The 26177-nt window shown below is 27.6% G+C and overlaps 1 protein-coding gene across 7 annotated transcripts in view; it reads right to left on the reverse strand.

The window, feature by feature from the left end:
• Positions 1-594: 594 nt before the first annotated feature.
• LOC136085756 (uncharacterized) overlaps positions 595-26177 on the reverse strand; it is a 209812-nt gene continuing 184229 nt past the window's right edge. For all 7 annotated transcript variants that reach the window (XM_065807160.1, XM_065807157.1, XM_065807158.1 and 4 more), the window contains 7 exons: positions 21744-21928; positions 2380-2451; positions 2137-2265; positions 1851-2065; positions 1668-1708; positions 1464-1560; positions 595-1137 (listed from right to left, as the gene is read on the reverse strand). In XM_065807160.1, coding sequence (XP_065663232.1) covers positions 843-1137; positions 1464-1560; positions 1668-1708; positions 1851-2065; positions 2137-2265; positions 2380-2451; positions 21744-21928 — 1034 coding nt within the window. In that variant the 3' untranslated portion in view covers positions 595-842. The remainder of the gene's footprint in view (positions 1138-1463; positions 1561-1667; positions 1709-1850; positions 2066-2136; positions 2266-2379; positions 2452-21743; positions 21929-26177) is intronic.

A 26177-nucleotide genomic window follows, 5' to 3' on the forward strand; every position in this document is an offset into this window, starting at 1 on the left:
TCTGGTATTTACCTTAATAGATTCGCAGAATTCAAAAAAAAAGTGGAAAAATAAATTCCTGGGTATTTTTTTTCGGTGGCGATTACTAGCCAGGGGGATTATTTTGCTTGCAGTGTTCGCCACCACTACCTCACGCTAACCCTTTCAAATTAATCCACTAATTTTTTGTTTATGGTATATTTCTGCATCCTAATTACAGTCTGAAAAAAAAAAGTACAAAAAAATTATAGATAATATATTCTTTAGTGATTATCGTAAAGCTTATCGAAATTTTGTCATGAAGCATTAAGGATTTTTGGGCAAAGTTTTTTTCGCAATAGATCCTGTACCTTTATTTTTAAAGCTACGATCGTCAAATTTTAGTCAGTTATATAGAGATGATCAGAGTTGTTTTTAAGATACGACATTTTCTAGCAATTATTTTTAGCTCTGCATGTGTTTCACTGAAACACATGCCGAGTAAAAACTAGATAAAACTAGATAAATGCAGAGTATAAACTAGGGTAAAATACCCAGTGGTCGCATGGCGAACACTGGGTATTTTACCCTAGTTTATTGAGTACATTGAAGTGTACATAAGTAAAGAAATCAAGATTTTCAAAAACATGTTCTTTAAATTTCAAAAACATAAATTAAAATTAAAATTTTTTAAAAAAGTGCTGTGCAATGGAAATTTAGAACGGAATTTGAAACCAGATTAATTATTCTTGTTTAAAACATTTTGGTGTTATACTGTGTAATTTTTTCAATCTTACAAAGACCGCATGTTTACATGATTTAAAGCAATGTTAAAAATCTGATCTTTATTCATAAAGCAATTTGATAAACTTGCGGAATAAATTTTATCCTAAATCTGTATATCTTTTGTTTAAAGGATCTTTGGATTTATCACGAAGTTTTTTTATTTCCTCAATTGACTTTACGTGTACAGGGTTTTGGAAAACCCGTTCTTCTATTGAATTATCATCTTCATTTTCCGTCTTAAACGACGAAAACGGCAATGCAGTATTTTCGATGAATTCAAAATTGAAGTAACAATCACCTTGAGACATTACTTCATCAAAATGTTCACGTAATGTTGTAAAAGTAGGACGCTGTAATGGATCCTCGTTCCAACACTGCAACATAATATTATACCTAAAATTGTATTTAAAATTAGTCTTATACCCCGTTCACACTGACGATAAAACACGTTTTATTTTAAACGCGTTTTATGTTTTTGATGTTCTAAACTGTATAAAGCAACAATAAAACAGCATGGCCAAGTTGTTTTATTTTAGCCCGACCTTTTAATATTGAAAAAAAAACCTTGTAGTATTGTTTTATTGTTGTTTTATAAACCTTTTTACAATAACAATTTAATACGCTTTTAAAATAAAACGTGTTTTATCGTCAGTGTGAACGGGGTATTATATAAACAATGAATGCTTACTAAAAATAATGTATAAAATAAAAAAGTTTACATTTCTTCAGAACAGTTTTCAGGTTTATCCATTCTATAACCAGATTTCAAAAGAGGGAGAAGTTCACAATTACTTATAGTAGGATAAGGAGTACCTCCTATTAAAAAGTAAATTAAATTAAATTGAATTGTATAGTGTAAGAAGACAAATAAAATTTTATTAATTTTTTCAAAAAAATCAATAAGACTTTATATAAACTCTAACCCAAAGTTACAATTTCAAATAAAACAACACCGTACGCCCACCTAAAACATAAAAAAAGCTAATTAAGAAACAGTCAAAATAACAAAAATAATACAAAAATGCACAAAAATCATATATGACTTTTTATTTAATAACCTGCAGGATTAAATAATATTAATGAAAAAATATATTGAAATAAATTACACATCGCTAAAAGATGTAAACAGCTGGTCAAATATGGCTTCAACAGACATCCACTTAATCGGTAAACGACGTTTTTTCTTGCTCATGTAGGTTAACTCATCATTAATTTTTCGAGTCAAACCAAAATCAGATATTTTAACTATTTTTCCCGCTCCGACTAAAATATTTCTTGCAGCTAGATCTCGATGAACCAATTTAGAACATGAAAGAAACTCCTAAAAACACTCAAGTATCATAGTCTAACAACGCAATACAATATTATAAACAAACAGCAAGTAAACAATACCATTCCTGATGCCACCTGCCATGCAAAACTAAGCAAATTGTCAGGCGTTATCGTCCAATGTTCTTCTAACGGAATTTCATTCGGCATAACTCCCAAAGAAAAATCATCCGTTCTAGTCGATGTAATTTTCTTGAAAAAATTGATGAGTTGATAAATGAACAATAAATATTTAATTTTACATAAAACCTAATATATGAAAAGGTTTCTAAACCCTGACCAAAAAAAAAGATAAAAACTTAAAACCTTCAAAGGTTGCTGAAATTCTTGAGTATACAAGTTAACAGACGAATTCTCATCAATCTTTAAAGCACTAAACTGGAAAAAGGCAAACAAATGAGGAGTGAAAAGCCGAACAAATGAGGAGTAAATAACTCAATAAGAAAAAAAAAACTTTTTTTTTTAAGAAAACCTAAAAGAAAAATATTAAAGAGCCAGTGTTTAATAACCACAATACATAGAAGTATCAATAATAAAAAAAAAAAAAAGAATCAGATATTTTAAAAATAAAATATAGAAAAAAGAAAGACGAAAGTTTTGAGTAACTGAAGTTTTTACTATAGATATAGTGTATATATTTGATTATAAACTACAAAACATTTGTTTACAACTTTATTAGAATAAGCCATATTAGTCGTTTTTACAGCAAAAAATAAAAAATATAAATAATACCCTTTAAATATACCTTTAAATATACCTTTAAATATACCTTTAAATATACCTTTAAATATACCTTTAAATATACCTTTAAATATACCTTTAAATATACCTTTAAATATACCTTTAAATATACCTTTAAATATCCCTTTAAATATACCTTTAAATATACCTTTAAATATACCTTTAAATATACCTTTAAATATACCTTTGAAAAAGTTAATTTTCTAGAAAATGATTTATTAACCATAATTTATTTTCAAAATCTCATATTTATAACTTTCCATTTACTTTCAACTCAAAAATTTTGTACATATTTCTTTTAACGATTTTAAAGTGAGGTATCATAAAAACTATTTAAACAAAATCACATTAAAACCAAATAACTTTTTGAAAACAGCCAAATCTAGTATCATAAAATCTAGTAAGTTCCACAAATTTTCCATAATTTGCTGGAGAATTTAGAGGATTTACCTTCTAAGGGAACCAATTCAACGCCATTTCGTTCATACCATACTAGAGACTTTATGGAGAAGATTGTAGCCAAATCAGACCAAATTATTGCGGTTTTATCATGTTTTTTAATGAAAGACAAAAAATATTTTCTTAAAAGTTCTTTAATCCACTTCTTTAATTCTTCATCCAAGCGCAAAACCATTTATGTTATGCTTAACGAGTTGTCCCAGAAAAATTAAAGTTACTGAAAATTTTAACAATATTAAAAACTGGAGACACGGCATCACCGACCAATCACAGACATATCTCAATTTTTCCATTTTCTTTAAGCTTCTTGAACGAATAATCTTCAAATAGACTATTAATATCTAACAGAAAATAAAATTTTAAGTAAAAACCAGTACGGTTTTCTAATGAATCATTCAACGGAACATGCGATCATAGACCTCATAAAAAACATCAGCTCATCTTTTGATAAAGGACAGTTTGTATGGGAGTCTTTAATGAACTTACAAATGCTTTCGATATGGTCAATCATAAAATTTTGATTGAAAAAATATGGTATAAAAAACAAAACTATTAAATGGGTTTAATAGTTTTGTTTTTTATGCCATATACTGTGTCATAATCGATAATATTTCTAATTTAAAGCTTTTAAAAATAAAATACGCTGTTCCACAGCACATTTTTATTTTTAATAGCTTTGAATTTTTTATTTTTAATATTTTTTATTTTTAAAAGCTTTGAATTCTTGCCCCCTTGCTGCTCTTTATATACATTAATGACCTTCCTAAAGCCTCACCAAATCTTGATTGCTTAATGTTAGCAGATGATACAAGTCTGTTTTATTCATCTTCTTTTATCAATGGCCTTTTTGAAAAAGTCAACCTTGAGCATCAACAACTTAAAACATGGTTCAGTGCTAATAAGTTATCAATAAACGTACAAAAAACAAAATATATTTTACTTAATTCAAAGCAACATAAAAGGCACTTCCATCAATTCTTCCCTCTCTAAGTATTGATTTCAAAAACATTGAAAGAACCCAAACAATTAAACTCCTTGAGGTGGTTTCATGGACAGCCTAGATAAAGGCCATCAATACGCAAATATACAAAAGACTTGGTTTACTTTTCAAAGCTAGACCATTTTTGTCACAAATAAGCTTAAGAAGTCTTAACTTTTTGTTTATACATAGTCAACTTACATACGCTAACATTGCTTGGGGAAGCACACACAAGACAAAATTAATGTCTATTTATTGACGGCAGAAAAATGCTTCTGGAATTTTATATCACAAAAACAAACACATGCTAAACCTCTATTAAAAGAAATAAAAGCGCTAAACATTTACCAAATCAATATCTTTGCTAATATACTATTTCTGCTAAAATATAAAAGGGATTAGTACCTTACAGAAAACTTTACATTTACAGAAAACTTCTTTCATTCCAATAATTCACTCATTAAATTCAATAAATTCATTACCAATAAATTTAACACTAGAACAACTGGTAAATTTATTGCACCCCGAAAAAAATACAAAAAACTCTCCGTTTTTTTTCTCTTATCGCGGCCCCTATTTTACACCTTAATTACTCCTCCAGACAATACCTTTTCTTTAAAGTCAAAACTTGAAAATCTTGATCTTCATATAGATAATTACATAGAATTGTTCTAGTTCAAATGATAAATCAAAATTTGAACTAAACAAAGTGAGAAAAGCTAAATCTAAAAATCGTTAAAAATAAATAAATAAAAATACACACAAATCATAATACAACTAGAAAAAACAAAACTAAATTTTTCATAATAATTTTTAAAATATTTGCACATAAGAATCACAATGTTTATGATTATCTTGCGTAATACCCCAAGATTCTTGATAATAAGACCAATCTTCTACGAGTTCCCTATAACAATCTTAACAAGTCCTTCATAATATATTCAACTAATGCTTCCTAAATTTACTTTTTTCAATTGTTTCTTCTTTTTTAACTGAGTGTTATTTTTTCTGTTAAATGTATTTTATCAGTGTTTTGTTAAATATAATCTTTTGAAACGGAAGTATATCTTGCTTATATTACGATGTGAAAATGTACTAATGTAGTTGTGAAAATGTAAAATTAAAAAAAAAAAAAAATCCATAATTCACTATTTAAATTTCAGGTACAGATTGCTTGTCATTTACGAAACTTGGAAAAAAACTTCGTGGTTTGAATATACTTAAACTTTCTGGCAACATATCTACTATTCGATAGATAAAATTGACACTGACCTTACTAAGTAATAAGTTCTTTTTGCAATAGGTTTGATTATCTAGTAATGTACAAGCTACCTTGATTTAAAAATTTATATAGCTTGTTTTGAACGATCAATAGTTTAAATTTCTTTGTACATCTATTTCTTTGGATTTTTATTTTTATAATATGCAAGTAATTCTGTGTCAAATATCATTGGTATCAGATTTTATTGTTTTTTACACAATTAAGAGGACCTATTTAAACAAGAATTCCTCAAAAATTTCGATCTCCAACTCCAAAAAGTTTCTGAAGTATGATAGTTTGATTTTTAGCAGATATCAGTTGGGCCTCTTTTGTCCCATTCAGATTTAAAACGTTTGTTCGTAGGTATCAATTTAGGTAACTGAAAAAGTATGTTCTTTTTGCTAAAAATTTGTAACTGACTATTCTATGGAGTGACGCATCTAATTATATTATTAGAAACAGCATTATTTATCATTGTTTACCCCTTATTATCTTACTATTATTACTTAAATAACTTTATGTAATTGTTAGTATTCCTTTTTTTGATGTTCAAGAAAGCCTTATGGCCTCGATTGTTGTAAAACAAAATTGTCACATATCATTCTATATTCAATTACTTTTCACAAAGAATAAATATTTTATAATACTGTCAGTCAAATGAAGTCAATTGTTGTAAGTCAAATGTTCATGAGTTAGTAGAAATTGTATTTGTATAATTAGATTAATAAATACTAATAAACATTAATCAATACTATAAAATAGTTAACACTACGGTTACAAAAATAAACTAAAACTTTTTAATATTGTGAAAATATACAGTGGTGTGCAAAGTAATAGGTAATTGTTAAATAATTTGACTTTTCATATGAAATAAGTAATGATGAAATAAGTATTTTATAATAACCTAACTTATCTAATTAGTTGTTATGCAATCATTTTAACTGTTAAGTAACACTTTAAACGTAGTGCAACAATTGCAAAACCAAAATTTGTTTACTAGTTTATATAGTTAGATTATTTTTACAAACATCAACCGTGCAAAAAAAAAAGGTGAATTAAAATTAGTTACATATTTTATTGGAAATAATGAACAATGATAATTAAAAGTTAAATTTACTCATGATTTATTATTATTTGGTTGTATACCCATTATTTGCAATTATTGCGGCACATATTTTGGCATGGTGTCAACTTGGTATCAACTATCATGGAATCAACTTGGTATCAACTATCATGGAATCAACTTGGTATCAACATGGTACCAACTAATTATTAACATGTACTTATTGAAATGTTTTTCCAAATCTATTAAATGTTTTTCCAAAGTTCATCTTTATTTTTTAGTCTAAGGAAGTTTTCCTAATTCATTTATTAGGTGTTTCCACAAATTTTCTATCGTATTTATGCCCGGTGATAAGGTTGGCCACTTCAAAATCAGAATTTTTGTTGTTATAAAACCAATTTTTACTACCTTTACAGTATGCTTCAAGTCATTATCTTTTTGATGAACCCAAATAAAGGGTAGACTTTACTCTGCGAATGGTAGCATAACATTTTGCAGTATGTTTAAATATATTTCTTTAATCATATTTTCTTTAATCTAAAAAAGAATGCCCACTACTTAATATGAAAAGCTACCCAATATATAAATATTTCCACCACAATGTTTAACCGTTTTTGCGGTATATCTAAGATCAAATTCTTATATTTTTGGACCTCTGATGTATTTTTTCAGTTTTCTGACCCAAACAAGTTAATTTTGGTCTTATCTAACCAAAAGTATTTTGCAATTTTAAAGGTGGCCAACCCACATGTTTTCTAGAAAAGTCTTTCCTATTTTTAATATTATTTGGTAATAAAAATGGAGATTTCTTTGGCAGCTTGGCTTTAACTTGTTGTTGAGTAAACTTTTTTCTAACTATCAAAGCATCAATTTGCAGGCCAAGAGTAGTTTTTATTTCTTTTGACATTGCAAACGGATTTCTAAAGAAATAAAGAACAATATTTTTGTCATCTCTTCGAGACGTTTCTCACTTTCAACGACGTATTTTGGATGTATTTTCTATTTTAATTGCATTATATACCATACTAATTGAGAAGTCCATTAAATTTTGAAATTTCTTTAATTTTAAAAATTAATGGTTTCATAAATTTTTAATTAAACCTCTTTTTTCTTCCGAACTATAAACGATACGCCCCATTTTTCCTAAATAAATATTTTCTTTTTAATACAATAACTTTCATAGTAGCAATTAATAAAATAAATCTTTGAACTAAATAAATTGATAGTTAATGTAAATAATTTAACTTAAGATATATACATTACTTACGATTTTGCACACCTTAAATTATAGCAATCCAGAAAAATTAAATAAATACAAGCACAAACTTGATTATACATCACCAGCAAACAATACAATATAAATAAGTAAGTGATGTTAGAAATATCTAAGGGATTCTCGCGTTTATGTCAAGCACGTTCTTAAATATGATGTGATAGATGCATTAAGCTTGAAGTTACCTATCGTTTTGCACACTACTGTTTTCATTATTTGTTTAGGTGCGCTACTGCTCAAACTACACCTCTGTCCAGTTGTTGTTACTAATGCAACTATATTATTACTTTTCTATATTGTTACTTATTCAATATATTACCCATTATTTATTATTTAAGTTATTTATACTTATTCAAATATATTGTTACTTATTCAACATTTTAACTTTAAAACATGAACCTCAACGAACAAGACTGCTGTGCACAGAAAAAAGTTGAGCGTGACATTTCAAAGGGCATGGTGGTGATTGAACTCAAAACTTCTTGCTCACTGTAAGTTTTATCACTTCACCACTACTGCATCAGTTGTTGAAAAAAAATGTCCTCTCAGTATCAATTTTAAAATCATTTACTTGGAGACAAATGTTTTAAAAGATCTTTGTGGCTTTTGCAATTTGCAGCACAACAGTCTGAAAAGTTTAAAATGTTGCTTGCTGTTTTGTGACATATAACAGAATGGTTTTACTTTAACCTGGTCAATTTTGTTAAATAAATTGAGGCCATTAACATTTGCTTCAATGGATTTCTTCTTTAATCATAAATTATAGTTTTCTTCCAAATCAACCTAGACAATAAAGTGATCATCTGCCAAATTTTCCTTTTTTTACCTTAGATATCTTGCTTGACATATTTATGTTGTAAGAACAAGCTGTTAACGTGTTTATTGCCTGAGGTGATACACAAATTTACACTTTTTGCACTGTGCTTTTCAATAAATGTGGTCTGACATATTGTTACTAGGCGGTCTGTAGTCCCCTGCTTAATAAATAATACTTCCTAATAAATGTCAATTGATTGTGCATAAAGGAATTCGTTTAAATATTATATTTCCAGACAGTTAGGACAGCGATAAAACTTTTACTCATTATTAGTCACATCGTAAACAACTTTTGTCATCAGATCCGTGGTTAAGAAAGTTGCATTTTGATGATGGGTGTATGCATAAATGGAGTGAGTCCCTGATTCTTTAAGTGTTACATACACACAAGTTTCATGTTTTAGCTGCACACAAACAAGTGTAAGAAATTTGCACATGTATTAATTATTTTATTCATACAAAATATTTCTTGTTGAAAGTAACTTTTAATTGAGTTGCTGATCTGGTGTTAAACCATAACTCAGTGAATCCTTTAAGTGATAGTTAAGTGTTGCAATAAATATCTTTATCTTATTTGTGTTAATGCTTAAAGAAAAAAGCATAGCAGGAGTATAATGTTGAAAAATGAGAATTGACTGAGAAAAAATAATTTTAATTTTTTTGATTTTTTCTGAAGTTTTTAAGCGGGGTTTGTTAAATTAAATTATTTTAAACTTACACAAGTACTTTGAAAGTTTGATGCTGTTTAAGCATAATTTTTGTTATTTCTGGTAATCTATTTATTAAAAAATTGTTTCCAACACACAAGATTCCTTATTTTTTGTTCTTTTACCAAAACTTCACAAATTCGTGCTGTTAAAAATAAACTGGTCTGTTTAGAATGTATAAAATAAAATACTGTATATATGAGGTTTTATCAGTATAAATAATCGAATAATAAATTAGGCACAATTAGTAAAGATAAAAAGTATTGCTTTAAAAATAACGCAAGAAACTTGCAGAAGACTCTATGGTCTTGTCATCAAGAAACTTCTTTAAGTTACGATATAATTGTAAACTAAATTTGTAAAAAGTCTTGGTTTAGCAGTATTATATTAGTATTATATTAGCATTAAAGTCACATTAAATAAGCTATTAGATAATTTAAAACAGGTTAGAACTGCATTCTTTTTTTTATTTTTCTACTTTAAGAAGTAAAAGTGCATCATTGACAATGCTTTTGTTTCTAAAAAGCTTTGACCAAGCAATGACTTGTAGCAATTATAAACAAGCAATTGACCAAGCCGATTATAAGCAATTATAAATTATAAACAAGACAATTATAAACAAGACCAATTATAACAAGACAACTATAAACAAGACAATTGACCAAAAGTTATAAACAAGCAATTGACCAAGCAATTGACTTGTAGCAATTATAAACAAGACATTTTTTACAAGATATTCTGGATGTTACATATGACGAAACCTACAATTAACATACTATTACTAAACCTCACTACAAGCATACATTTTTTCCAATGGAATATAAATAGCAAGCAAAAATAATACTATTTGAGACTGCAAAAAAATAATTAACTTTCACCAGAAGTAATAAATACTGCTACTAGCTCCATTAATTTAACAATGAAAGCCAAAAAGAATGAAGAGGTATTCCATGAGAAAGTGGGACAAATTTTTAAGGTTTGTAACCCACCATCTCAGATTTCGTTCATACTTTGTAAAAATGGTCTTCTTTATAACATAGACTACCTTGCAAAATTTTAGCACTGGTATCGAATAGGTTTTGGAGATATTGTTATTTTAAAATCAGCAGTTTTGAGCAATTTTTTTTGTTCGGCGGCCATTTTGATTTCACTAAAGTTTTTGTTTTACAAGTTACTGTTCAACTAAGCATGTAATTAAGCTAAAAATTAGCACCAGTATAGTTTTAAAGACGAGGAATCAGAATATGATATTGGTTTTTAATGAAAAGAATTAAAAGCTTATTAATATTCGGATTGTACTTCACCTAGAGCTATTTTTGAAATTTTAACAAGGGCAGAAAGGAGGTCTGGTAACCATGGTAGCATTAATTTTTTGAGAATTTTTTTATGTTTTTATTAAAATAGATATATTAAAGAGTTTTTTGGTACAAAATTGAGAGGTGGGTTTTTTGAGGATTTTTATAAATAATTAAACAAATTATAATGAAAAAGTATATTTGGATGTTACTTATTAAGAAATTGCTTATTTTGAAAACGTCAATTATAAGAAAAAAAAACCATTAACAATACTTAAAATAAAAAATTCATAATAAATATAATAAATTGAGTCAAAATAATTACACAAATACATGTTTTAAATAAAAAACTAGTCAATAAAAAACCAGAACTTGCATCTGAATAATTCATAAATTGCTTATAAAAGAAAACTGGTGTAATATGATTGAGTTAGTTTAAAGATTGGATTTTGGGCAAATCATCTGTGTCTATCTGGTATATGCGCTCTGTTCTTGAAGATAATGGTTTTATTATCATAATTAAAATATGGGGCTTAGGAACCCAACAACAATCATCTCTACTTGGCCAGTGAAATGAAGTGTTAGGTAAATGAGGATGCATGAATTTTACAAGGGCATCTTCATTTTTTTCATCAATTTCAAATACCAAAACACCCAGTTAAACATATCATATTTGCAGATATCATATTTTTCTGCAATGATTTCTTGAAGATATTGATTTGAGCCAGTAAGGTTGAATGTTAGATTAAATTCCTCCTGCTAAGAGACTCTTTTGACATTTATGCTTGTTGCATCCTGCGGAATAAATTGGTGGAAATTTCTTGTACCAGGTAAAGTCTTTGCATCATTCAATCGGAGAGTCAATGATTTACGGACTGATAAAATATCTTCGCCTTTTAAAAAAAAGAAATGGATGCCAAATATGTTATCTTTTGAAAAATTGAACATTTCTTCAGCATTCTGAATTTATAAGTTAATTGGACATTGAAGACTAACACTCGAAACAAGACTTTTAACTGTTTCACCGCTGCCATCACATGGCAACTTTCTATGTGATGTTGCAAAGAAATTTCATTCACATTGCATCCAACATGATGGCATAAATTTAAAAAATGTTTGCAATTTTTGTACTGGCCAGCACAACCATCAGAGAAATAGTGGATTTTATTGGTATTGGGAAACATTTCTTGTACAAATTGGACAGTTCTTTTTACTATACAATAATTAAATCCAACATCATTTGTTAAGTCATCAGATTTAAAACATAAAGACGTTGGTTGACTTTTAGTAGCACCCTCATTGTTTTTGTTATAAATAACTACAGGATATAGGTTCCAGTGGTAACTCTGGATATCGTCTTGTATGACAAATTTAAAGTTTTCTGCAAAATCAACCAAAATAATAATTTTATTTATGGTTATAGATGACTTTAATGTGTTTAAATATTTACTTTGTGCTTTAGCAATATAAGAGTGAGATGTTATGCTATCAAGTTTTTCACTAAGACTTTCAATGAATTCGCTTACTGTAGATGTGTAACTTAAAAGCTCTTCTCTATCTGTTGTACTCCACTGTTTGTATTCAATTATTTTATCTTCATCAACTTTGTCATCATCTTCAAATGATCCTTCATTTTGCGATAGATTTGCAGTTATATAATTTATAATATTTTGAATTCCAGGGCAACGATTACATCTATGGACCAATCATTCCCTTGACTCTCTGCTACAAACAATCTTCTAAATAAGTTCTTGGTAATTCTTCTCCAGTTTAACTGCGCATAAGCTTTAGGTTTTGGTGTATTACACATATACAAACAGCATGGGTTCCTTTATGACCAGCATAAATACACCATTTTGGCTTTAACTGAGCAAATTTAGAAAATCCCATTTTGGATTGAGGATGCTCTAGTTTGAATTCGATAAATAATTCCTTTAACCTGCAAAGAAGTAATCGCTTTGATACATGTTTATTTTTGGATACACTTACAAAATCTTTTACACCTGTCAACTGCCGACTAATCATTACATTAGAAGCTTTCCACCTTATCAAGGATATCTAATTCAATTCTAACAATGTTAGTTTTTTCCGGAAGTTTTAATATTCCTTTTTCAAATTTAAGTTTTCTTGCTTTAGTTATGGTTGACTTTGATATATTAAATGCTTCGGCTGTTTTCCTAAAAGACCATGAATCTGGAACCAATGTTAAAATCTGAACCTTTTCTCTTCTGTTTTTGCTGTTTTCAATTTTTCTTGCATTGAAAGTATCAATTTATCTGGATCTTCAGCCTTCTTTTGATGTTCAACATTGGGCTCCTCAGTAACATCATTTTTCAGGTCTGTTGCGTTAACATTGAGGATAACTGATAGCTTTTTTGACATAACATCAGTAGCTTGCATTAATTTTCTTTTCCCTAGAGAAATTTTAGCATGTTGTGGAACCCCATGAAATTTTACTGGTGATACATATAATTTATCAAAACTGGTTTTTATAAGTTCTTTTTCTTGTGCGATTTCTATGTCTTTATCAAAAAATGTTTGTTTCAGAAAATTATCTTCACCATTGTGGTCCTGTAAAGTAGACTAATCATCTATTTTTTTACCACTTCTTTTTGACATGAAGGACACATTTTAAAACCAGGTGTTGTTTCAATACCAATTGAACACATACCTTTTGCCAGTTGAATATCAATTTCTTGCAAACCACCTATAAATATATTATAAATAAATAAAATTTGCCAAAATTAGGAAATAATAGTTTAGATAATATAATAATGTTAGAAATAAACTAAAAAAAGTGTACTAGATGTATTTTTGCAAAAAGATAGCACAATAAATTAAAAACATATAAATTTACCTTTTACATTAGTTTTATGCCTTTTAAATGGGTCGATGCAATTTTTTGGGAATTAACAAACTGGTTAAGTAAAATTTGCTCATGGTGTAAACAGATTTTAACATTAACGTTTAATAATGATAGCCCAGATCTCCCTAATAACAAATTTCTATTTTTCTCTGAATAGCTTGATAAATCTTTCAATCCAATTGATTTCATGTGCACCATTTTATGACATCGGTCATTTGATAAAATACCAACTGTACACAAAATCTTGTTCATTTTATCTTTTTCAATTTTTTATTTAGCTATAAATAAACACAAAATACACAGACATGTGCATTTATTAAAAATGGAAAAAACTTTTATGATTAGTATTTTTAAATATGATAATATTTATTTATTATTTACATAACATTTATTATTTTTATTTAATATTTATTTATTATTTATATAATATTTATATAATATTTATTTATTATTATGATATATTTTATTCATTTTTTACTTTTATTTTACAATTTTTTTTTAATTTAATGATTAGCTACAGAGAACAAACAACAGCTGGTAAAATATCAGACTAATACTAAGTCTTAGCGTTTTAATATTGAGTGCTTCTTCTGTTTTAGTGAAAGACGACATTATGTGACATTAATTAAAAAGCAAAAATTTATTTTAAAAAGAAATATTTATTTGCATTAAAGTTTCTTTAAATAATAGGTTAAAAGTTTTCTTTTGTATAATATTTGATGACTAATGAAAATTGTCAATGTCAATTTTTAAAAAATTATGAACACAGACCTATAAAACTCATTTTTTCACATATTACTCGTATGTTTTTACAAAAAATTTCAAAAAACCCACCTCTAAATTTTGCATTAAAACACTCATTAAAACATCTTTTTTTATAAAAACAAAAAATAATTTACAAAAAATTAATGCTACCATGTTTACCAGACCTCCTTTCCATCTTTGTTAAAATTTCAAAAAAATCTGTAGGTGAAGTACAATCCCAATTTTGATATAGTTCTTAATATTTTCATTAAAAACAAATGTCATATTCTGATTCCTCGTCCTAAAAACTATACTGGTGCTAATTTTCAGCTTAATTACATGCTTAGTTGAACAGTAACTTGTAAAACAAAAACTATAGTAAAATCAAAATCGCCGCCAAACATAAAAAATTGCTATAAACTGCTGATTTTAAAATAACAATATCTCCAAAACCTATTCGATACCAGTGCTAAAATTTTGCAAGGTAGTCTATGTTATATAGGTGACCATTTTTACAAAGTATGAAGAAAATCTGAGATGGTGGGTTACATGCCTGTCCCACTTTCTCATGGAATACCTCTGAATGGTTTGACAGAGCATGATTTTGATTTTTGATTTTTAAAACAGAATATAAAAGATATGGAGGCTAATAACTTTCAAAATTAAAATTCTTTAAAACAGTTGCAATCTAGATTATATATAATAAGTATTACATTTAGATGTATGTTGATAAGTAATAACAATTTCAATACATTTCACAAACTAGTCTTGCTGCAATGTTTAGAGAGCATGCTTTTAAATTAAAAGATCAATGGTTCAATTCATGGCAAAAATACTCTTTTACCGTGCTCTTTGGTAAGACTTTAAAGACTTCTTGGACTATATATATATATATATATATATATATATATATATATATATATATATATATATATATATATATATATATATATATATATATATATATATATATATATATAATAAGAATGTCATCTGAAAGCCTTTCAATTTATGTCTGACATGTACTATCCTAGTCTTAACCACAAGCTCGTTTCATATTGTATCAGGGGAGTTTGAAGTTTTTTAAATCATTTATTTCTAACAATAATTATAATATTGTTTCCAGTAATTTCTAAGATACGACAAAGTTTTATCCATTATCCTGTGTTGTTTTAAATACTCATTTTAATAATGTCTATATTAACCTGAATTGACTGCACCCGTTGACAACGCAACTACACAACATGGTCTCGAAAAAGTTCGTCTCCATCTTACAAAACAGGCAGCCAAAAGCAGAGATAGTTCTACAAACAAAATGAGGGGTGAATCCTTAAAAAGCACCAACTGGCTTCTTGTAAAAAAAATAAAGAAATAAAAAAAATGTCCTTAAAACTAAAATTTACCTGTCTAAATTGTGTCAAATACCCAACTAATCAACTAAATTTGTAAAAAACCGACTATAACTTATAAACCACCTTCTTTGTGGAGGGGTAAACACCCCCCCCCCCCCCACAAACACACACACATACACACACCCACCCACACGTACACAGGAAACACACAAACCCTTCTGTAAAATTGCCTCTGGCTGACAGGCAGCTGAAATAGCAAATTAAAAGTAATGAAAGAAAAAATGACAAAATTATTGTTTAATTCAAAATGATTCTGGAAGTAAAAAGCAATGAGTAAGACAGTTCCAGCCAGAGAAACCCTATTTGAAGCTCTAAAAAAAATTCTGGAACAGTATAGATACTGAAATTAAAGAACGAACAATAATTCCACTCAGAACATAGGTGTAAAAATTTTTTACACCCGTATATATTTTTTGCCTAAGGTTTACGTCTCTTAACTACACAAGCAAAAGTTTTTCAACTTCAAATTATTTTTCATTCATGTTCAATAATTTTATCTACACCAATTCGTCGTTTCGATAATGCTAAAGCTCAATTAACGTCGCTACACTTAGCCGAAAAATTAAAACTAACTAATTTTAATATTATTGATAACTCTAATTTGTCAAATGAACACCTTGGGCTACGTGGTCTTCTCCTAAACACACGAGGATCAGGTAGACTTGCCATGAACTTTATTGCATATCTAAAGTCTATTTGATAGACATTCCCCTATAGATTCTTATCACCAATTTACCTTACCAAGTACTATTGAAGAAATTAGTCTAAATTCTGATTTGGATAATCTAAGGGCCAAGTATCCCAAAAATATCAGTTTAGCATTTTTAAATACTAATTCAATTCGTAATAAATTTTCAGATATTGTTACCTATATAAATAAAAATGTTGATATACTTATATTAGGTGAAACCAAGTTAGATGACTCCTTTCCAATAAATCAATTTTTACATCCGGGTTATAAAACGCCTTATCGGCTTGATATCTCTCAACATAGTGGATCTTTTCTTGTATACATAAATGAAAATATCATTTCTAAAAGATTAGCTGAAAAGGATTTCCCTAGAGACATTCAAATTATCACTTTTGAAATTAAATTAAGAGTGCGGAAATGGCTCATAATAGAATTTGATGAAAAGCTATCTTGGAAAGTGCATATAAATTCTATAGAAAAAAAAATTTCAAAAAGCATTGGCATGATCTATAGAGTTAAGCCAATTTTAAATTTTAAGTCCTTAAAAAGTTTATATTTTTCCTTTGTACATAGTTACTTAACTTACGGCAACATCATGTGGGCAAGTACTAATTACACTAAGCTAAAAAAACTTTATAGCAAGCAAAAACATGCTGTTAGAATCATATTTGGATCTGGTAGAGCGGTTCCTTGTGAACCTCTTTTACGTGTAATTGGTGCCCTGAATATTTTCAAACTTAATATCCATTTTGTTCTACTGTTCATGCATAAAAAAAAATATGGACTGTCCCCCAAAATATTTGAAACTTATTTTAAAGTAATACACCATAAATATGCTACAAGATTTTCCGCTAACAACTTTGTTATACCAAAATCTTATTCTAAAGAAGTTTCTCATTCAATTCAGAATCGCGGACCACTTTTGTGGAAAATTAACTTAATTGTAAATTTATGGAAACTGTCAAATTTGTTAAACGGCAAAATAAAATAAAAAAAATAAAATAAAATAAATTAAAAAAAATATATATTCATGCCCCTCGTATATCAAAAATCCTAAGAGGTAACAATAAACCTTTTATAACTACAGACTTACAAAAAGCAATTATGCTCCGCTCTTCATTATATAAAAAATTTTTAGTTGATAAATCAGATTTTTCAGCTCTAATGTACAAAAAACAAAGGAATTTGGTGGTTAAGCTTAACCGAAAAAATGAGAAGAATTACTTTGAGCAAATCAATACACTTTCAACTTTAAATACATCTCTCTGGAAGCTAACTAAGTCTTTCTTTTCGGACAACTCTACAAATTCTAACGAGCATATCACTTTGACTGAAAATGGCAACATTATCTCAGACAGTTCTTTGTTGACTAATATTTTAAATAAATATTTCATAAATGTTGCATTGCCATCAAGTATGGCCAACCATATTAATTGGTCTTTTTCTCCTTGCACTTCAGACCCACTTGAGTCAGCTATAAAAAAGTATGTTGACCATCCTAGTAAAAGAAACATTAAAAATAAATTCAAAATGAATGCACATAATTTCAAGTTTCAATGTGTTACACCTGATGATGTTACAAAAATTATAGGGTCTATGAATGAAAAAAAAAAACAAGTGGTGAAATACCAACTTTTTTTTTTAAATCTTACTTAATATACTTTAGGGATAGTCTTACAGATTGTATCAATAATAGCATCTTAGATGGAACATTCCCATCATTTCTAAAAATGGAGGATGTTTTACCGTGTCTTAAAAAAAATGACCCAACAGATAAGGCTAACTATCGCCCTATAAGTATCCTACCCGCTTTCTCCAAAGTTTTTGAAATGATCGTTTATGAACAGATTTTGTTATTTATGCAGCCAAAATTTGTTAAACTTTTGTGTGCTTTTCATAGAGGTTATAGTACTCAGCATACACTTATTTTTTTACTTAATAAGTGGCATGAATGCATTAACAATGGAGGTATTGTTGGAACATTATTAATGGATCTATCTAAAGCGTATGATTTCATTCCGCATGACCTACTTATTGTTAAATTAGAGGCGTATGGTTTCTCTAAAGAAAGTCTAAAATTTCTTATATCATATATTAGTGGTCGTAAACAAAGGGTAAGGATAGGACCTTCTGTGTCTAATTGGGTTGATATTTTGTCGGGAGTGCCTCAAGGTTCCATTTTTGGCCCCATCCTCTTTAATATCTTTATAAATGATATATTCTTCTTTATTAAAGATACTGAATTGTGCAACTTTGCAGATGATAATACGCTGTATGCCTGTGGTTACAGCTTAGAAAAGGTTATTTTTCGATTGCAAAAAGAAGCAACTAATACCATTGCCTGGTTTAAGTTTAACTCGATGGTTGCTAACCCTGATAAATTCCAATTACTTTTAGTTGGTTTAAAAAACACAAAAAATCAATACCTAAAAATAGATAATATAACTGTTTTTGCCTCTGATAGGGTGAAACTACTTGGTGTTACAATTGATAAGAATCTAAATTTTGGAGAACTACATTAAATACTTATGCAGTAAAGCTAATGGTAAATGTTTTGCTCTTTCACGCATAAGAAGTTTTTTATCCCGTAATAAAGCTACATTGTTGTTTAACGCCTTCATAATTTAAAATTTTTCTTATTGTCCCCTAATATGGATGTTTTGTTCTAAATACTATGACAACCTTATAAATGAAATTCATAAAAAAGCTCTTTGTATTGTCCATAAAAGGTTTGACTTATCTCTTGATGAATTGTTAAGTTTTGATAATAGTCCAAGGATCCACTTAAGAAATTAGCGCTTTCTTATGATAGAAGTTTTTAAATCAATTAATTGTCTAAACCCACAATTTATGAAGGATTTATTCAATACAAAAAACCTTCCTTTTAAACTTTGTTGTAGCAAAAAAATGATTCTACCTTTAAATGGCTCCAAATATAAGGATATACGTTGTACTATATTTAGAGCCATTTCGTTATGGAACACTCTAGATAACAAGACCATGTCCTCTAAAAGTTCTGAGGTGTTCAAAAAACATATTAAAAATTGGTATGCAAAAAATTGTTATTGTAAAATCTGTCGTTTTTAATTACTATTTTTATTTATCCTGACATTATAATACAATATTTACTCATTTTTCTGTAATGAAACGGTTGTAATTTGAATTTGAATTTGAATATTTTTAATGTTATTTTTAACGATTTTCATGTGAGTGTGTATTTTCTATATTTGATAAATTTGTTGATTTTAATTAGTTTATTCTTGTTAAAACTATTATAACCATCAACAAAAAATAAAGTTTTTAAATTAAATTAAATTCATTTCGACATTGTTTTTGCTTAGTTACGTGAACAACGTTGCGGAAGCGTCCGTTATTAAACTGCGCTATGGCGCCCGTAAAAGAAAACACAAAAATATGTACTACCAACTAATAGTTAATACTAATACCATTGCCCGTGTTTAAAAATTTTTTACTGGATCCTGAAAGCTGGTGATCACTTGCAGCTCTGAAATTGTGAGCTAAAACTAGCTGAGCTCCAAAGAAAAATCAGTGAGGCTTAAAAGCTTGCAAGCGTTTTCAGTATTTATCATGTTTGTCTCTTACGTCGAGTTTGTGTCTTAAGTCGAGTTACGAGAAGAACATGCGCAGCAACAGTATAATGCTTCCACAAAGTGATAAAGTTGCATACCATTCTAATAAAGTCGGTTAGGCTGTCCATTAATCATAACGTCAACTCTTTTTATATTTATTACAGGGTTAGACTTTTCGGGTTGTTGGGCTAAACTGGTTGCTTTAGGGCAATATTTTATATACTAGACTTTCAACTTTCTAACTTACAAATATATTAGAACTTACGACTTTCAAATATATTAGAACTTACAGACTTTCACATGCAATATTTACCATAAAAAGCCATGCCGTCAGAATTGCGTATTGTTGTAATTGACAATGTCATACTCTAAGCCTAAAGACTCGCCAAAACAACTAATGCTTCTATAAGCAACAACTTGAGATAAGTCTGGATTATATACAGTTTGATATTGTAAAGCAATGTTTTTAACAAGTGATTTGGAGTTGCTGTAGTATCAGTTGAAAAAAATACCTGGCTTTGGTCTCAGAAAAACATTTGATAATCAAGCAGGTCCCTAAAGCTTGAGAAGTGAAATAGACCTTTTAAGTTAAAGAGCTTGAAATCAAATTAACTACAAAACTTAGACCTGTTAGAGTTTTTTACATTTTTCTTCACTTGGTTACCAAAATCAACATCTTCAACTTTGATGGTTGTCTTTTCCATGACAGCTTTTTTTATGGTTCTTAATATCGCTTTATATTTTTTCTGTAATGCTTGGTATCATGACACTTACATTTTTGGTGCATCTTTTTGAAGATTATGAACTTATGTAAGTGTTGCCTTCAAAGTTTTGAGCAGGTCAGACAGTTTATTTTTATCGAAGGTTGGTGGCTCTTTATGTCGCTTTTCCTCAATTAAATCCAGTTCTTTTAACTTATTTTTTTGCTTCTTCTTTAGTAAATTCTAAATCTGGTCTGAAATGCTTACTTTTTTAAAAAAGTTCTGTTTATAGCCGAAGTATCCTGTGGAATTGGTGGCTTTGAGGATGTATTTGGTTTTGGTGAAAGTTTTGGGTTCGATAAAGTTTTCGGCTCAACCAATAATGTGATGAATACTTCAGAATTAATAAAGTTATTCAAACTAGGCTTAAACTAAATGCACGAAATAACCTTATTTCAGAGCAGGTTTTTAATATTAACAAGTTCTTGCTCTTTCAAAGGTTCCATAGACCAGTGTTTAATGGAAAGGTGTTCTCTCTCAAATAAAGTTGGGGCATATTTTGCTATTGGAGTTTTCATATTAAAAGAATTTCTTTAAATAAAAATATTTTGGTGGGCAAAAATTTTTGGTCATGTATGTAAAAGATGCAAACTTTACTAAACTTACTCGTTTATAGAAAAAGTTATAGCAACATTGTTGATATATCTATTATAGTAAATACTCTCACTAAGTCTTCTAATTCAAGTCGTTTTTAATAATCTTTCATATCTGACCTGTCGCTCAACAAATTTCTTATCCGTCACTATATGTAAAACTTTTGTAATTAATACAACTTTTTGTCATCTTATACAACATACAACTTTTCATGTCGTCTAGTGCCTTAATCTTTAAAAACATTGTTTCCTAGTATCTTTTAATTTTATAGCGGGTGTTTGCAGTCTTGTTGTGAAAGATATTTGTGTAGTGTTTTTTTTTCTTTTAATTTTTAAACAACTCTCAATCAATGTCCCATTTTTATGAGTCATTGTAACGCAAGTATTAACTACTAACTTGAATATATTAATAAACTTACTTTGGTTCGCCTCTTTCTCAAGAAGTTTAATAAATCTCCATGCTCCATATACTCAACAATTAAACACAAGGGTTTCTTAATTGTTGAACACCCAATCAAACTTACAATATTCTTATGGTACCCAATTTCTTTCATCAGAGTCATTTCTTCAGAAAAATCATCCAGTTCTGATGGATCAGCAGAATCTATATAAATGCAATTGCTCTTTTTTAAAGAAATTTTTTAATGTTTTTATTTTTATTATTATTTTGGAAAAGAATTATTCTATATCTAAAATATGAAAATTTTATCAAAATAAAAAAAAATTTAGATAAAACTAAAATAGCCAATTATACTTGACTTGGTCTAGAAATCAAAACATGTCATTTACTAATAGCTGCATTAAAATATTGAGAGCTTTATTGAGAAATGCAAGGAAGTAAGAACCAACAATTAAGGAAAAAGTTGTTGAAAGATGATAAAAATTTATCAAATAAAAGTCATTAAAAGGATAAACATTTAAAAACTTGAATTATCTTAAATATAAAATGAAAATATAAAGTAAACTTTTAAATTATAAAAATAATTTCAGAATACAATTATCAATATAGATGTAGATGCAAATTTATATAAACATACATACATACATGCATATTTATATATATATATATATATATATATATATATATATATATATATATATATATATATATATATATATATATATATATATATATATATATATATATATATATATATATATGAATTTAATAAATAAAAAATATATATCTTTACATAAATTCATAAAAACTTTTTTGAACTTAATAAAAGCCAAACAATTAACAAACATTTTGACGCTTTTCACATTTTCTTAAAAAATTATTTGAACTGCAAACAAACGACATTTTGTGGAAATAAATTAAAAGCTTTATTTATAAGTGTTTGAGGTCATGGTGTATAAAAAATGTTTAACATCCCAATGAAAAAGTTGATAGCAAGATCAGTTTAAATGGAAGTTCATTTTGTGAGACATCACAGTTTTAAGAGGCGTTTGCTAATGGATAAATTATAAGAGCAATTGATATTGCAGTACATTAAACACATAAAAGCAATTGGTATTGCATTACATTTTTTATTGACCAAATCAGAAGTTTAAGTATGCAAACAAACTTCGTTAAAATAACAAGTAGCGTACAGGTTACTTGAATTCCTTGTTCAAACTAATGTTTTTTTAACAATCAACACACTCTTAATGCGTATTAGAGAACATGTGCAGCACATGGTTACTGTGTAATTCCTAAAAAATAAGCAGTGGCATGCATTGCAACTTTGTAGTTAATAAATAATATCATCTTTAGTTTTTTCAAGGCATCAATATCTTAAAGGTTACCACAGATAAGCAGCAAGTTTTTAGCCTCCATTTTGTTAGAATTATATAATGAACCATCAAAACTTTCCAATGATCTAAGGTGATGGAATATTTACATTATGAAATTTCCACAAGTAGTACTGATTTAAATTTACTTCTTAACATTTTCAGTTACCTTACGTGAAAGCGTAAATAGATGACGAGGTTTAGAATTTTTATTAGTAAGATTTGAACACAATTTTATAAAACCTTTCACAGCCGTAGTTTAAAAAGAGCATCCATCTGCAACAATAAATTTCAATACAAGTTTATTTCGTAGATTCAATCAAAATAGCATACTTAAAAAATTTATCATGAGGCTTTGTATTAACTTTTATAAACATTTGCTTTACAAAACATCTGGTTAAAAATTTACGGTTTTTTTTTGTTCTTCTCTGCATGTGCACAAAGTGTCTTGTGTTTTTATTACAGGTGATTCCAGAGATGTGATATAGTGAGGAGTTTTGTACACTTAAAGTGATTTTTCAAGTATTACATAAATGATCTTGATCATTTACTTCAAATTATAACTTAATAACTGCGTTCATTGTTTAAATACATATATAGGAGTTTATAACGTCTCCGAAATCAAAAATCAAATTTAAAAAGAATCTTTTCAAATTTAATTCCTCTTCAAGTAATGAAAGTTTTTAAGCCAACTTTTACAAGAATGATTTTTAAACTTGTATGCTCTCAATGAAAAAATGTACAAAGTATCGAGATAGTAGTTGCATATTCCTTGTATAGCCTCAAATTAGAGTTTTTTAAACTTATTTTAAAAGTTAGAAAAAAGATTCAGGAGAAAAAGTAGAAAGATTTAAAAGAAAAGTTACAAAAAAATTGAGAAGTTAAAAAAAAGTTAAAAAAAGAAATCATTTATTGCTACAATTTTTTACTAAATAATTGCAAGTTTAGCTATTGCTCACAGAAATAAACAAGCTTTAAGAACAGACCTTTTGAAAAAGCTTATATAAAAACTGCGCCCTCAGAGATACTTTGAGAAAATTTGTCTTAGGGGCACCCCTCTGTCCAATTGTTATAAATATTTATGCGAAAGCAAGTTTTATGAATGAAATGAAAAATTTAATGTTGTGCAATTATTAGAACAATCTCTCATAATTTTCAATATTGTAATTTTAACAACTAGAAGATATTATAAAGTAATTTTAAGGCTTATTAAAAAACCTTGGTTTGATCTTATGGACATCTTCCTAGTGTTAGTGTTGTTATCAACTTCAACTAAATCAACTATAAATAGTCAACTTTGAATAATCAAATAGTCATTCTTTCATATTGTTTTGTTCCATTAAAAAATAGAAAGCGAATATGAATTACTTTATTATTTTTATTACAATTTTTTTCAAAAAAATAAACTATTTCCAAAACACGAATAAATCGACTTTTATTAGACTTTAAAAATGTACAATGTCGATTTTAATCTTGAATTATTATTATGTTGAATTCCAAATCACACCAAAAATTTAAATCTTTGAAAGTAATTCATAAATACACACACATACATACAAACATACATACATACATACATACATACATACATACATACATACATACATACATACATACATACATACATACATACATACATACATACATACATACATACATACATACATACATACATACATACATACATACATACATACATACATACATACATACATACATACATACATACATACATACATACATACATACATACATACATACATACATACATACATACATACATACATACATACATACATACATACATACATACATACATACATACATACATACATACATACATACATACATACATACATACATACATACATACATACATACATACATACATACATACATACATACATACATACATACATACATACATACATACATACATACATACATACATACATACATACATACATACATACATACATACATACATACATACATACATACATAAATACATACATACATACATACATAAGTACATAAATACAAAAGCTTGAAGCTTAAATATTTATTTTATTAATTTAAAACTATTTTAAATCTAATTTTCAAAACATTATATAAGTTATTTAACTGAGTTTAAGTACAATCAAATATGAAATAAAATGATTTAGCCTCCCCAATCACAAGATCTCCCTTCCATCGGATTTGCCTATGATGTATAAGATCCGGAAAAAACTTATTAGCTAGTGGCATAAAATTGACTACGACAAATTTGATAAGTCGTTAAATAGAATATGTCAAGAATATGTATAGCAGTTATTGTCACTAAGAGAGAAAGAAATTAAATAATAACTAATCTAATAGGACTTTATACTAATTTTTTTGTAAACCTTAAAAAAGGAAAATATCATTTAAGTTATTAGGAAGGAAGGTAACATATAACATATAAGTTTTTCTCCCAACAGTATGTAAACCTATGATATCTTGTACCAAAAAGTTTACATATATACATAGACATACAAATATATATATTTGTATATATATATATATATATATATATATTACTACTTCAATAAACCTACACATTGTTATGCAACAACTACATGACATAATATAATACAACGTAAAAATATAACATAATATTACTACAAATAACATAGCATTATAAAAAGTGGTTTAACAAGTATAAGTATAGGATAAATTAATAGTGTTTCTTAGCATAAAAACTACCAGTATTTTTCCAAAATTAAAAGAATAAAAATAAGAAAAAAAAAGGCAAGAAAGTTTTTAATTACTTCAGATGTATACATGTTGTTATAAAGGAAAACTTATAGAAGTCTGTGAAAATTTTTCATCGAGTAAAATGTTTAAAAATAAATTTAAATGATTAAAAAACTCTTTAAATGGTTAAAAAAAATCGATTTCACTATTATATATAGTCAAAAGTGGTTAAACATTTAGGCTAAGCCAATTCAAACCACGGTCCAAAAGTTTTAGAAGAAATTTATTCATAGAGCTTTATCAATGTGCTCTGAAAAAATTATCGATAAAGAAATCAATTTCCTAATAGATTTGTTTGTTGAAAT

This window comes from Hydra vulgaris, chromosome 10 (assembly GCF_038396675.1).
Source record: "Hydra vulgaris chromosome 10, alternate assembly HydraT2T_AEP".
NCBI classification, from domain to species: domain Eukaryota; kingdom Metazoa; phylum Cnidaria; class Hydrozoa; order Anthoathecata; family Hydridae; genus Hydra; species Hydra vulgaris.